We start from the raw sequence: 14,173 nt of genomic DNA, 5'->3' as shown, positions 1-14,173 counted from the left end.
CAGGAGCCAGGATACTGATCTCAGGGAGGATTGTTGTTCTGGCAATGAACATGCCAGTAGTGGAGGTTTAATTAGGGCACTCCCAGAGCCTATTGGTAAGACAGGTCATGTGAGCGTGACTGCAGGAATCTGGTAGGACAATGTAATCACATGAATGAATACAAGATTGCAGAAAATATGCTCCGCCGCCGCGGGTACTACCAGATGGGATTTGCCAGGCCCACATGGAGATATGTGCCAGTCAGGGTCTCAGGAACACCAGGCACTGCAAGGATGGTGATGACATAACTCCGCTGGACTCGGTAACAGGAGCCAAGACCCTGATGCATGACAGGCACAATGAAGGCGACCATAAGTGTTTTAGGTGGTATCTCCCTGCCTTGTTCTCTTTGATTGTGAGCAAGGGGCCTCTTCAAGAGATGCATCACCAGTGGTCGTCTGTCTTCTTGTTCCTATAATACACAAGTTTCAATTAGAAACACAGCAAGTATATTGTGCAAGGTGATCTTTCTATCTTTACTGACAGTTATCATGTACATCATGGGACTATCACTGCTCAACACATATAAATTGATATATTACAGGATTGTTACATATAATCATGTATTCATGCCATTGGTGTCTGACTGTTAGGGTTGCACACACCAAGGATTTTCCATTTGTAAAGTTATAATGTGACGTTTTGCTCTGACAAATGGGTGCATGCCGCCTGCCCCCAAACCATCACACTTAGGTGAGTACAGAGAACTTAGTGGTCTGAGCCTCAGAAGAATCATTATGTTTCTTACCTTGGCGATGGGGCTCCCTCACTGTGCGCAATTCTCCTCCGCACAGCGCTTCATGCAGCAACCACCATCTCACCCTAGTAGACGGAGGCTGGTTATTCATCCTCTTTAGATAGACTTGGCACCGGTTACATTGCCACCAGTGTTTTTTCAGTGCTTCTGCCTCATAATAGTCATTGTAGATCTAATCAAATAGTTGAAATAATATAAAGCATAGATACCAATCTCCAAATAATGTATACAAATGGTGACAATATTTCACTAATGTATTTCATGAAAAATCTCTCTAAAGTCTCCTGTTCCGTACATAATTGCATACATGATAGGGATATACAGAATAATGTTATTCTAACAATATTTTATTTTGTAGTGTAACATAAGAATGAGCAAATGAACTACTAATGGGGTACAGACATTTGAGTAATCCCCTCTCAGCCCATGCTGCACCCCTGCTTAACCCATTGAACACTTCACCCACTCACTGCATCACTCACTGGAGTTTCCTGACATGTCACCGGCTTTTGCTGACAGCACCCAGCTACAGGCAGCCTGATTCCATCTCTTATTACGATCACAATAGCGTTCCTTACTGAATCAGGCCCAGTGGTAAGAGTTAGGGGCCTATACATGATCACTAATAGGCCTATTACACATGTGAAAACAATAGTTTCTGCTTATTTTTGGTAATGGGCTCATTTATTAGCAAACTCCAAAAACAAAAAAGTTTTTGAGGTTTGCCTGTGGGAACCTGTGCCATCTTCTTTTGGGATGAGGATTTACACTATTAGTATACAAATGTGTCCACATACATCTACCCACATTGCGTATTAAACAGCCCGTCCAGTCGCGCCATGTCTTTTCCTGCGACTTTTCCCTTAAACTGTGTCTTATTTACAATGCGAAAAGGATGCACAGGCAGCTTCTGCTGATTAAAATGATATGTGACATGCCTATATTCTGTGTGACTGCGCTTGTATCTGCATGCGATATGCTACATTACAGTGTTAGTGGCTGGACCTAAGGCCGGCGGATGAAATACAGACGCCGGAAGTCCAGCAGATGAAGATCCTGACGGCGGCTGGTAACTATCCTAACCCTCCCCTCTCCCCCCCTAACCTCCCCTCAGGGGTGCTTAAACCTAACCCCCCCTCTCCGCGCCCTAAACCTAACCCTCCCGGGGGGGTGCCTAACCTTAACCTCCCCCCGGGAGTCCCTAAACCTAACCAAACACCTGCCCCCCCCTCCCCCCCCGGGGCTAACAAGTCCTGACACCCTGCTTACCTGCGTTCGGTATGCTAGGAGTTGGGATTTCGGCGTGGGGCTGATGATAGGCGTCGGTATTTAGATGCCTATTATTAGTCCCATGCCGGGATTTCACTACTGGGAAGTCAGCATTTCGACCGCCGGCTTCCTGACTACATACCACTGTAATGTAGCATATCGCATGCAGATACAATCATAGTTGCACAGAGAATATAGGCATGTTGCATATCATTTTAATCAGAAGCTTCTTGTGCATCCTATTCACATCACTTTGTATATAAGATTTTAAGGGAAAAAGTTGCATGAAAAGATGTTCAGCGCTACCAAGTCGCACAGCGCCCACGCATTATGTGTAACGCGACTTGCAGCACATGAAGAATAGATGTATGTGGATGGACACATATGTATGGCTCTAATGTTACTGCTGCATGGTATGTAACATATGGTAACATGTGCCAAGCTTAAGGGAATACTATGTATGTGACTATATAAGCCCACTAGTCACCAGGAATCCTGCAAATGTCTCATCACATATTACTGGCTGGTACAGATGTGTCCTGCTACATCTTTGCCGATCGCACGACAAACTTGCGCATGCATCGCGCCATGCGATTACGATTACCCGCAGCAGCTATGGCACGCACTTCGATCACACCATGCATTCCTATGGATTTGCGGGTGCGAACACACTGCATGTGGTGTTATTTGCTGCGTACGCAGCAAAGATGTAGCAGGACACATCTGTATGTACCCTTATGGTAACGTGTACTAGGCCTAAGGGAATGTTATGTATGTGACTATATAAGCCCACTAGTCACCAGGAATCCTCCCAATGTCTCACCACATATTACTGGCTGGTATGTAACCTTATGGTAACGTGTGTGCCAGGCCTAAGGGAATGCCTTTGTCTTACCATATATTGCTGGCTGGTATGTAACCTTATGGTAACGTGTGTGCCAGGCCTAAGGGAATGCCTTTGTCTTACCATATATTGCTGGCTGGTATGTAACCTTATGGTAACGTGTGTGCCAGGCCTAAGGGAATGCTTTTGTCTTATCATATATTGCTGGCTGGTATGTAACCTTATGGTAACGTGTATGCCAGGCCTAAGGGAATGCCTTTATTCTTACCACATATTACTGGCTGGTATGTAACCTTATGGTAACATATGTGCCAGGCCTAAGGGAATGCCTTTATTCTTACCACATATTACTGGCTGGTATGTAACCTTATGGTAACGTGTATGCCAGGCCTAAGGGAATGCCTTTGTCTTACCATATTTTGCTGGCTGGTATGTCAGCCTCCCCTCTCCTCCCATATAAATGGACCCGTAATGACTGACTATATACTTACAGTTATATTAGCACCAGTCAGGCTGTTTATGCGCTCCATTTCTCTCACAGGTTCCTCCCCATGAGAAGAAGTGTCCTTTATTTTGGACACGTACAAGTATGCATGTATCAAGTATGCTCTGCAATACATAACATAATGAGCCTGTTATAGTAAGAATGACACAGACATTACACACAATTAGTTTGTTAAAAATGTTTGAAGTTTTTGTTTCCAGATGTGAGCTACACCAGATCAAATGAGATAAACACTATACTATGTACTATTAAAATAATTGGTGAAAACTTCTTTCTTGTTAAATTTAATTTTTTATATTCTGAAAAATGTACCTTCTTCATCCCATTATCACATTCAAATACTTCATTAGTCTCAATGCTGTTAATAACTGTGACCCGCTGTACATGATAGGGGGGCCAGGCACAGGAGGAGGTGTGAGTGGTGCATGTGGAGAGGTCAGAGGATTATCAATTGATTAATAAGAAAATATACTGTACATACATTTCTAAGAAGGAAAAAGGTTGGTCTTCACACCCTAATTTATATGAAATGATGGGACCACTAAATATTTATTACCTCTGAAGACATTTCCTCACCTCCCCCGATGCATGCTGGACATAAATACCTACTTTTGGTTTCTCCTCTCCAGTAGAAGCCTGGAGAGGGCAAGCAGCTGACCACTTTAGGGGCGGGGCCGGATGCAAGTCCTTGGCGACGGGGCAGAGCTAAAATTATGCAATTCACTGCATTTTAACCCCGCTCCCTACAGACCTGCAATTCCCAGCAATTAGCTCCCCATCCTGCCCACTTCACCATGAAGTGGGCGGGATGCAGGAGTTCCGGCCACTCTTCCGGTGGAGCAGGGCACTACCCAAAAAATTGGGAGACTACCGCACCTTCTGGGAGAGTATGTATGATGCAGGGTGCAAGGATAATCCAGATTCCCACTGTTACAATAATTGCAGTCAGGTGCACAAGCAATCATCTGTCAAACAATCTTCTAGTGAAGGGTTAGTGCAGAAACACAACCTATAGTACCTCTACTAGATTCCTCCTTGGCCGCTGCTCTAGGATCGGTTTGCTTAACTTAATGTAGCAGTGACCTCCAAACTGCTTTCCCTGGCTACAGTATCCGGCACATCTGGGGAGAAAACACAAATTGCACATGAGTAACATCCATGGTCTGATGCAATTGCATACACTTACATTAGTGGGAATATAAATATGATAGTTATACACACCACAATAGATATGGCCAGCAGCGGCTCCTACCCTCTTCGATTAGGGGTGCTGCTGCTGCCCATACTCTCTCTGACTGCACTATAGGAAGAGAAAATAAGTCAGTAGCCCCAGCCAGGAAGCCGGGTTCCAGCACCTGTGCAATGGATCTGGCAGGAGCCATGAGTGGCGCATGCACAAAATGTTGGCTTCTAGGGACTGCATCGGCTGCAGCCCCTAGAAGCCGGGTAGTGCTGCCCGAAAGGCAGTGAAGTAGCTACCCACTGGAAGCACACTCTCTGCTAAACACAGCCCAGACTGACAGTCCAAGGGGGAGAAAACACCTCACCCTGGGACTGCCTGTCCTGTGTGTGACTGGCAGGTAGCTCTTACAATGGGAAGCCACTGCCAGTCACAGTGTAGCCAGAGCAGTCACAGACTGTAACTTGCTCACTGAGGTGGTGGTTTATACTGGGGGGGGATGCGGGAAAGTCCACCACTGGATGTCACTGACTGCAGCCCAAAGGTGGGAAACGCAGAAGAACTTGTTTTAGTTGTTCTGAAAATTATAAATGCAATATTTGTTTTCACCATATGAAAAGTGTTGCCATGGGGTCCCAAGACCCATTAATAACAAGTGCAGCACACTGACAGCTGAAAACCTTCCTGCAAAATTACTCTATGTCTCTTTATGCCTCATCCTCACTGTCACAGCCTGGAGGAAAATCTGCTTACCCAGAAGTCACATAGACCCTGTGTTTTATAGCGTTTGAAATCTTATATGAACCTCCACTGATAGGTAATTACAAACTGGTGTCTCTTTCTTTACATGTCACTTATATTTATTACTGAGACGAAGGGTAATGCTAAGGCCCTTATGTAGGTTATAGGGCCGCACATGGGACACTGAATACCAGACACCACTTACTGATGATGATCTCCTCCTCCTCCTCCATTATCTTACATAATACTTCTTTCAGTATTCTATAAGTTTTAGGATTATATGTAATAGCTTGAGATCTTCAGCCACTTCAGGGATTTATGAGAGTCTCCCCGTATTTTTAAAGTGGAAGTAGGACAAGAGTAATCCAGGCCCCTCACTGCACAATGGGCCCTAGGTAGGAATCTAGGTTTCATAATGGATGATCCAGCTCTGATCTCTATACCCATTTATATGGTTTTATTAGAGTGTAAAATTCTAGTAATAGTATAATTTCTGGCACCAACCAGTAACCGCAATGACAATTTTGTGCCCATTGATATGAACAACATAACATTAACTATTCAGTGTTGTCAGTAACTGTCAGGTACTTTGCATATAAGCCACAGCGTACGAATCACAATGGCTGGCTGCATGATGCTTGTGCGGGTCACAGTGGCTGGCTGCATGATGCTTGTGCGGGTCACAGTGGCTGGGTTTATGAGCTTGTGCGGGTCACAGTGGCTGGGTTTATGAGCTTGTGCGGGTCACAGTGGCTGGGTTTATGAGCTTGTGCGGGTCACATTGGCTGGGTTTAAGAGCTTGTGCGGGTCACAATGTCTGGGTTTAAGAGCTTGTGCGGGTCACAATGGCTGGGTTTAAGAGCTTGTGCGGGTCACAATGGCTGGGTTTATGAGCTTGTGCGGGTCACAGTGGCTGGCTGCATGATGCTTTGGAGGTTACTAATGTCTAACTATCTATCCAGGTAGTACATCATTCCACAAGTAGAGTCAAACTCAATAGTGTTTAAGCTTAATTACTATGAACAATAGCAACATTTCAGAATGTAGCCCTTTGTCAAGCATGCTCATAGAAGCCCTTTGGCTTCAGTAGCCAACTCCATCTAATAGAAACCTTTGGGGATTGGGCTGCTGTAGTGTGTGTGATATATATATATTTCCTCAAACTTCCGGCACTCCAGCTGTAATGCATGTAATAATGCCCAGGTGCCTTCCCAAGTTCAAGTTTAATATATATGTCATGATTGGTGCTTGTGAGTTACCTATCTCAGGTGATGAACTGGATTCTCTGGAGGCCGGCTGGAGCGGAACCATGGGTGATGTAGATAGCTCTATTTACAAGACTTGTGTAGCAGTGAAAACTGCCTTTGATGATAAATGACAGGAACTGGAGGAACCAGACTGGGACCGGCAGGAAAACTTGTTGAATTGAACTGATGAGCTTGGAACTTGATTCTGGACTAGAACAATGTGACAATGGCTGAAGGGAAGTCAGGTAATGCTGAGACAAGGGCTAAACAGGGTAATCTGGAATTTCTGTGACAAAGGCTGGAACACAGGTGCAGGATGGATGAGTAATAGGGAATACCAGGTTCAGGAAGGAAAGGGTAGGTCTGGGAATTTTAGGTTCAGGGAGGGAATAGGTAGATAAAAGGAGCAGGAGTTGATCCACAGCAGGAAGCAAGGCAGGGTGACACGATGTAGGTTTACAGAGTGCCAAGGACCAACCAGGAGTAGGGCAAGCAGCGCAGCAGAACACAGGCCAGGTATTGCTGTAACAGGATGTGTGGATGCCAGGTATTGCTGCAACAGGCTTTCAGGATACACCAGGGGTTGCTGTCAGCAGGTTTACTGGATTGCCAGGTATAGCTGTAGCAGGTTTTCAGGACGCACCAGGGGTTGCTGCCAGCAGGTTTACTAGATTGCCAGGTATAGCTGTAGCAGGTTTTCAGGATGCACCAGGGGTTGCTGCTAGCAGGTTTACTGGATTGCCAGGTATAGCTGTAACAGGTTTTCTGGATAGCACCAGGGGTCACTGTACCAGGTTTCAGGGATACACTAGAACACAGAAACAGCATGAACCATACACCACGGGAAGACGAGATGTTCAGGCCCAGAATGCTATCAGGGGAGGATATATATACCCTGGGTCTGGCAGCAATTGGTGGATACGGACAGGTGGTCTGGCAGTAGCATTCTGAGTGGTGGAAGGCACAACATGCAGAGGTAGTATTCATCTCTCCAGCTCTGAGAATCAGAACCACACCTGCGATTCCAATCAGGGCTAGCAGTGCTCACAGACAGAGGAGAGACCAGGTGCAATAATCAGAGCAAATCCTCCAGGCAAATTACACACACAGATCCATGGGACAGCTGACAATGGTAAGTCTCAAGGCAAAAAGGTGACAACTAGACAGGGTCGTGACAATATATAAATTCAGGCAGGCAGAACTCACAGGACTTCCAGTCAATAAATCGCACTAACACAATGTGTTTGCCCGATGTTTCAGTGCACTTGACTGTTTTCAATATCCTTGAAAATAGTTAAGTAAACCAAAACATAGGGCAAACACACATTGTGTTAGTGTGATTTATTGACTGAAAGTCCTGTGAGTGTCGCCTGTCTGGATTTATATATACACATTAGGCAGGCTGCTGGACTGACATAAAGTGAGGCTCCGCCCCCTCACAGACAAAGAATAAGAGGACATGTTCTAAAACTGGATGGTGGTAGGTTCAGGGGAAATTCGAGGAAAACTTACTTCACAGAAAGGGTAGTGGACAAGTGGAATAGCCTCCCATCAGGGGTGGTAGAGGCTAAGACAGTAGAGCAATTTAAACATGCATGGGATAGACATAAGGATATCCTTCAGAAGAAGTAAGGATCAATAAGGGTTGATGTAATAATGTTTAAAAATGGGCAGACTAGATGGGCCAAGTGGTTCTTATCTGCCATCAAATTCTATATTACAGCATTCAGAGACTATCATAAAAAAATATCCAATGTATTAAGGTCAAAGTGAGGCGATGTTTCGGGGTGCAACCCCCTTTCTCAAGTCAACACCACAGATATCTGTTGGCTTGAGAAAGGGGGTTGCACCCCAAAACGTCACCTCACTTTGACCTTAATACATTCGATATTTTGATAGCCTCTGAGTGTTGTCATCTTTTTGCGATTGTGTGTGTGTACATATATATATATATATTATATATATATATATATTTATTTATTTATTTTGCTGTGCTTAGTACAGTATATGTGAGCTCTGTATATTGTAGAGTGCCATGTATGTGTATAGCATAATGCACAGTGATGTGTAGTGCAGTATAGCTCAATTTTTTGTGTAATGTATGCAGCATATTATTGCACTGTGCTGTGTATGTGTATACTGTACAATGCTCAGTATACTTTTGTAAACCCTCGTCATACCAATTGTAAATAAATACTGGGATTATCCAATATATTCAAGTTCAATGTTACTTACCCTGAGTGGTGGTAGACATGCCCCATAGCACAACACACCCCTCGATGGCATGCTGTAAGTGGCAGACTGGCCGTAGGCATCACCAGGAAGTTCCCTGGGGGCCGCCTGATGGCTGGGTGACTTTTTTTTTTTTTAAGATGTGGACTAGAGCGAGATGTGTATACTGTACATACACCAGCCTCTATATCCCCCTTTGCTGATGCTGCAGCTAGTGGCAGGAACACTTCCATTGTTATTCTGACAGGAACCCCCTTCTGCCCTGTACTCTCTTCCACTGGTCCCTTAATGCCTGCAGCCTCTCCTCCTCCCCTGCACTCTCTCCCACTGTCCCTTTCTCCCCAGCAGTCTCTCCCACTGTCCCTGTTTTTTCATCTGTACTCCTCATCTGTGCCTATGCTCCCTACCAGCATGATTGTCTCTGCCCCCTTACTGCATGGCTGTGATCAGATTTGGCATGGATGGACGGTTCACATTCACATTCAACAACACAAAATTTAACCTAAGGATGGCAGGTAAGCACAAATTTCTGTTACTAAGGGGCATATTTATCACAATACCCATTTTTAATGCGGATGCGATAAATATTTTACACCAAAGGCTCAATGTATAAATTAGGGATGTGCAGGCTCGGATAGGTTCGAGTTTGCACGTGGAGTTCGGATTTTTCCCTCCAAAAAAACGGAACTCAGAACGAGGCAAAACGTCATCTTACATGGACGAACATCATCATTCCTGGACAAAAGACCAGGAATGATGATGTTCGTCCATGTAAGATGACGTTTTGCCTCGTTCTGAGTTCCGTTTTTTTGGAGGGAAAAATCCGAACTCCACGTGCAAACTCGAACCTATCCGAGCCTGCACATCCCTAGTATAAATTAATATTTTCATTCAAATTTACTAAAATCCTGATAAGAGCCTGCCCTGGTGAAGAGCTGGGAGCTTTCTGGTTTGGTCTGTTGGCCTGCGCATATATCACCAACGGAGAGGGACCCAGAGCACCCCTCTCCAGAAGAATTTGCTAAATTGTAGCCCATAGGCTACTATAGGGTAACGCCATCTGGACTTGGCGTTAACCTAACGGGGCCAAGCTCGGTAGTATTTCACAATGTACTAGTAGAAAAGCTGGGGCCACTTGCTTGTGTTTGCCCCCCAGGCTGAAAGTTGCCAGCCAGCCCCTGCCGTGACCCATCTGTTAGAGACACTGCCTCTGTTACTTAAAGGCATAAGTTAGTGAGCACTAGGACCCAGCACAGCTCTGCACGGTGGCGCAACCTCAACTCTGCACTTCTGTGCATGCATGGCTTCATATGCTGTCTTTCTCTCTCAGTCCAGAATCCTGCGGGCCTTCCCACTGAGTGTGCCTGGCGCTGTCTACTTCTGAGTAACAATCAGACATCAGTGGCAAGAAGCTGTACTGCTGCTTTCACACACTGGGCCTGATTCAGAGCCGCTTGTAAGCGGCCGCTCGTTTGCTCCGAGCGATGTTCGCACAATTGTGCATGCATATGGGTTGTAATACGCATGCGCGAACCAGTCATTGCGGTCGGAAATTGTGTGCTCGCAAAATGGCGAATGCCTGCTAATTTGAGTGACAGAATGAGGCGTTTGTGGGTGGTAACAGGGGAAGGTGCTTGAAAACGGGGAGTGGAGATCCGAACGCAGGCGTGCCAAAAGGTCAAAACGGGCATTTTAAGGGTGTGCATAATTAACAAAGCAGCGTCATCGACCACGTCACTTGGTTGTCTTTTAGCCTGAACTGCTCGCATGATTGCGGTAGGAAAATCCTACCACAAGCACTGCGAGCAGTTCATACGCCTTTCGATGTAATCGATTAATCTAATAAATAGCGGAGATGACGTAGGATGCGAGCGGCCAGGGGGCGTTTTTAAAAAAAATAGCGAGCGCATGTTTCGTTCGCTTGTTCAGACATAGAGGCGTCAACAGACCGCAAAATGCGAGCGCTCTATTTAAATATCCAGCCCCTTTTTCGGAACGAGTGAGCGCAAATAGCGTCCGGCTCTGAATCAGGCCCACTGTCCCTGCATGCCGGATTTTGCTTCTTGATCGTGGAGCAGTGTTCATACACCTGGTACTCACTGACACTTGGAGGAGCCCCATTGGAACATACTTGCCAACTCTCCCTGATTGTCAGGGAGACTCCCAGAAATAGTAGCAATCTCCCTGACTTCCTGAAGAGTCTAGCAATTTCCCCGATTGCATCTTACACCCATTATGAAGCTGTTAAATACAGTATATAAAAACATATAAATACATTCAAATTAGATAATTAGTATAATTTCCCTGCATTGGTTATAAGGCACAAAGGGCCTGATTCAGAGCCGGACGCAATTAGCGCTCGCTCGTCCAGAAAATAGGGGTGGCTATTCAAATGAACCGTTCGCTCTTTGTGGTCTGTTCATGCCTCTAGGTCTGAACGAGCGAACAAAACTTGCGGTCGTTTTTTTGAAAAATACGCCCCCTGGCCGCTCGCATCCTACGTCATGTCCGCTATTTATTAGATTAATCGAGTACATCGACCAATGTATATGAACTGCTCGCTATTCTTGTGGTTGGTTTTTGCTACCACAATCTTGCGAGCAGTTCTGGCTATAAAATAACCCAGTGACGTGGTCAATGACGCTGCTGTTTTAATTATGCACATCCATAAAACGCCCGTTTTGACCTTTAAGCACGCCTGCGTTCTGATCTCCACTCCCCGTTTTCAAGCACCTTCCCTTGTTCCCACCCACATACGCCTCATTCTGTCACTCAAATTATCAGGCATTCGCTATTTTGCGAGCACATGAATTTCGACCACACTGACTGGTTCGCGCATGCGTATAACGATCCGTACGCATGCGCAGTTGGGCAACCATCGCTCGGAGCGAACTAGAGGCCGCTTACGAGCGGCTCTGAATCAGGCCCAATGATCCTTATGGCTACATGCATTTTCTGAAAAGTATCAGTGTGTTTTCACCAACAAGTAGATCTTACTAACTGCTTTGGAGCTCAAATTTTATGACATGCCTCTCAGATGTAGCAGTACTCATAGTTGTTGCTTTCATAATCTACCTGAAAGCTTATTCAAAAGCAGGCAAGTATGCATTGGAGTCACCTCTCTCTTTCCAACACTGGTTCACTTCTCACAAAGGGCTCTATTTACTACAATCCGCATTGGCAATGCAGATTGTAGTGTGATATTACCGACTGAATTCGCATTGCGAATTCAGGCAATATCACAGGGATTTACTACAAATCCCTTGCAGGGACAGAGCTTGCGATAAAGCTCTGTCCCTGCGAATCCCCTCCGGAGCCTTATTACGGTATTTTCGCCAAAAATACTGTGACAAGTGCCCCGCCCATGCGCCGACCGGCTGCCGCTTCTACCCCCCTGATATTCCCCCTCCCTTAATTACACTTACCTGCAGTTATCGGGCCTCCAGTGATGTCCCCTGTACATCCCGTACTTCACTGGGACCCTGTCAGCTGACTGGAGGGAGGACATCACAGGAGCCCTGAACTCTGGTCCCTGGACTCAGGTAAGTTTGTTTTTGTTTTTTTGTTACTTTTTTTTATAGTGTATCAGCGTGTGGTCTGTTTAGACCAAACAGCTGATCACTGGGGCCGGCTCCGGGCTCTGCTCTGCACGTTATAGCAGAGCAGGAGTCCGGTAACCGGGGGGAGACCCTGGATAACGCCACCTCCAGGTGCTGTTATTATCACAGGGCTTTCCCCGGTATTTTTACACATTTTATTTTTAGTAACTTTGGCCAGATCACATTTCCCATTACAATTATGGGAAATGCGATCTGATTACTAAAAATAAGTGATAATTAGGGGTTGGAGTAGAATTTTACGTATTCTACTCCAATTGCCCTTTAGTAACTGTAGGGGATACTAAAATTATGTGAAAAGGGTGTGAAAACACCCTTTTTCACATTATTTTAGTAAAAATAATGTTAATAAATAGAGCCCAAAAGGCTGTACTCGCTACTGAGAGGCTGGTCTCAGTGATCCCATCCGTTCCTGCATGTGAGTTCTGTGTTCCCCCCAAATTCTTCCTAATCACCACTGCTGTACCACAGCTGCTGTGCGATTACCAATTTACACTCTGAGGGACCAATTTATCAATATAATTTTTACTTGTGAAAAAGGATGTTTTCACACTATTTTCACATTATTTTAGTATCACATAAATGTATTGAAGGAGTTTTGAAGTAGTTTTCGTGAAAAATGACTCCAAGCCCTTTAATTCTAATTTTTTTAGTAAGCAGATCCCATTCCCATTCTTGTATTAGGAAATGTGATTTGCTTGAAATGAATCAAGAGAATTGTTAAAAAATACCAGGGGGAGCCCTGCGATAACAACGCCACCTGGAGATGGCATTAAGCATGGCTCCCTCTCTGCGCAGGCTGGCAGAGCAATGCCAGTAGCCGGCCCCTGTTATCATCTTTGTTGTCTAAATAGAGCACAAGCTGATCATTGTAAAAGAAAAAATTATAGTTTAAAAAAAAAACACCGGAACCGCAACAGTATTGCCGCACATGCACACTGCAGCTCCTAAGTATACACAGACTACAAAACATGTCAGTTTGACCGAATCAAAACTGCATTCACCTCTGAATCAGGCCCATTGCAAGCTTGCCATCGATGGCAAAGTCATAGAACATAGGAGCTAAACAATTGTTTCATCATTCGTTTCCCATCCCTAGTTTTTATTCCATTAAAGTTTGATCCAGAGATTTTGCTGGCTAGTTCTTGTAAATGTCTGAGGGCCTGATTCAGTAAGGAATGCAAGTGTGCGCACTTGGCCGCTGCGTGTATATGCTAATCAATGCATACGCACGGCGACCGCAGCATAAGATGCAGACGCCCAGCACTACACAATGCCGCCCACTTCCCTTTACTAAAAGCCTGAGTAGTCCGTAAGACAGCTGTAACATCGAGAACCATACACACAATAGAGGTTGACCTGAACTCGTGTAGTATTTTGGCCACTTCCTGCGTGCATCGAGTCATCTGACTGCGTATGCTGCCGCACTGTCTTAATTATGCACGCCCCTATAACGGCGTCCCAATGCACAGGCACGCCTGCTTTCGTCTGACCACCTCCCCATCACCACCCACAAACGGCACTTCCTGTCAATCAATATAGGAAGGGATGCATGCCCAGTGCGAAAACATTATCCGAGTGCGTGTGAATTCTCATCTTCTTTCCTTGCTGAATCAGCTCCTGAGTTCTATCTTTGTCGTGTGCTGAGGAGGATTAGTTCCTGAGTGCTTTTCCTGTGAAGATGTGACGTAGCAGAGGAATCAGATAGTGAGGATTTCTCATATTTTGACAAGAACTCTGC

General features: G+C 45.3%; 1 protein-coding gene across 1 annotated transcript in view; it reads left to right on the top strand.

Annotated features, from left to right (window-relative positions):
- The first annotated feature begins 7,690 nt into the window (after positions 1-7,690).
- The window catches only part of NCEH1 (neutral cholesterol ester hydrolase 1), a 42,724-nt gene continuing 36,241 nt past the window's right edge, over positions 7,691-14,173 (top strand). The window contains exon 1 of the mRNA XM_088452335.1: positions 7,691-7,715. Coding sequence (XP_088308461.1) covers positions 7,698-7,715 — 18 coding nt within the window. The 5' untranslated portion in view covers positions 7,691-7,697. The remainder of the gene's footprint in view (positions 7,716-14,173) is intronic.

This window comes from Taudactylus pleione, unplaced genomic scaffold (assembly GCF_031769625.1).
Source record: "Taudactylus pleione unplaced genomic scaffold, aTauple2 ptg000037l, whole genome shotgun sequence".
NCBI lineage: Eukaryota > Metazoa > Chordata > Amphibia > Anura > Myobatrachidae > Taudactylus > Taudactylus pleione.
This window is presented reverse-complemented; position numbering and strand designations above follow the sequence as displayed.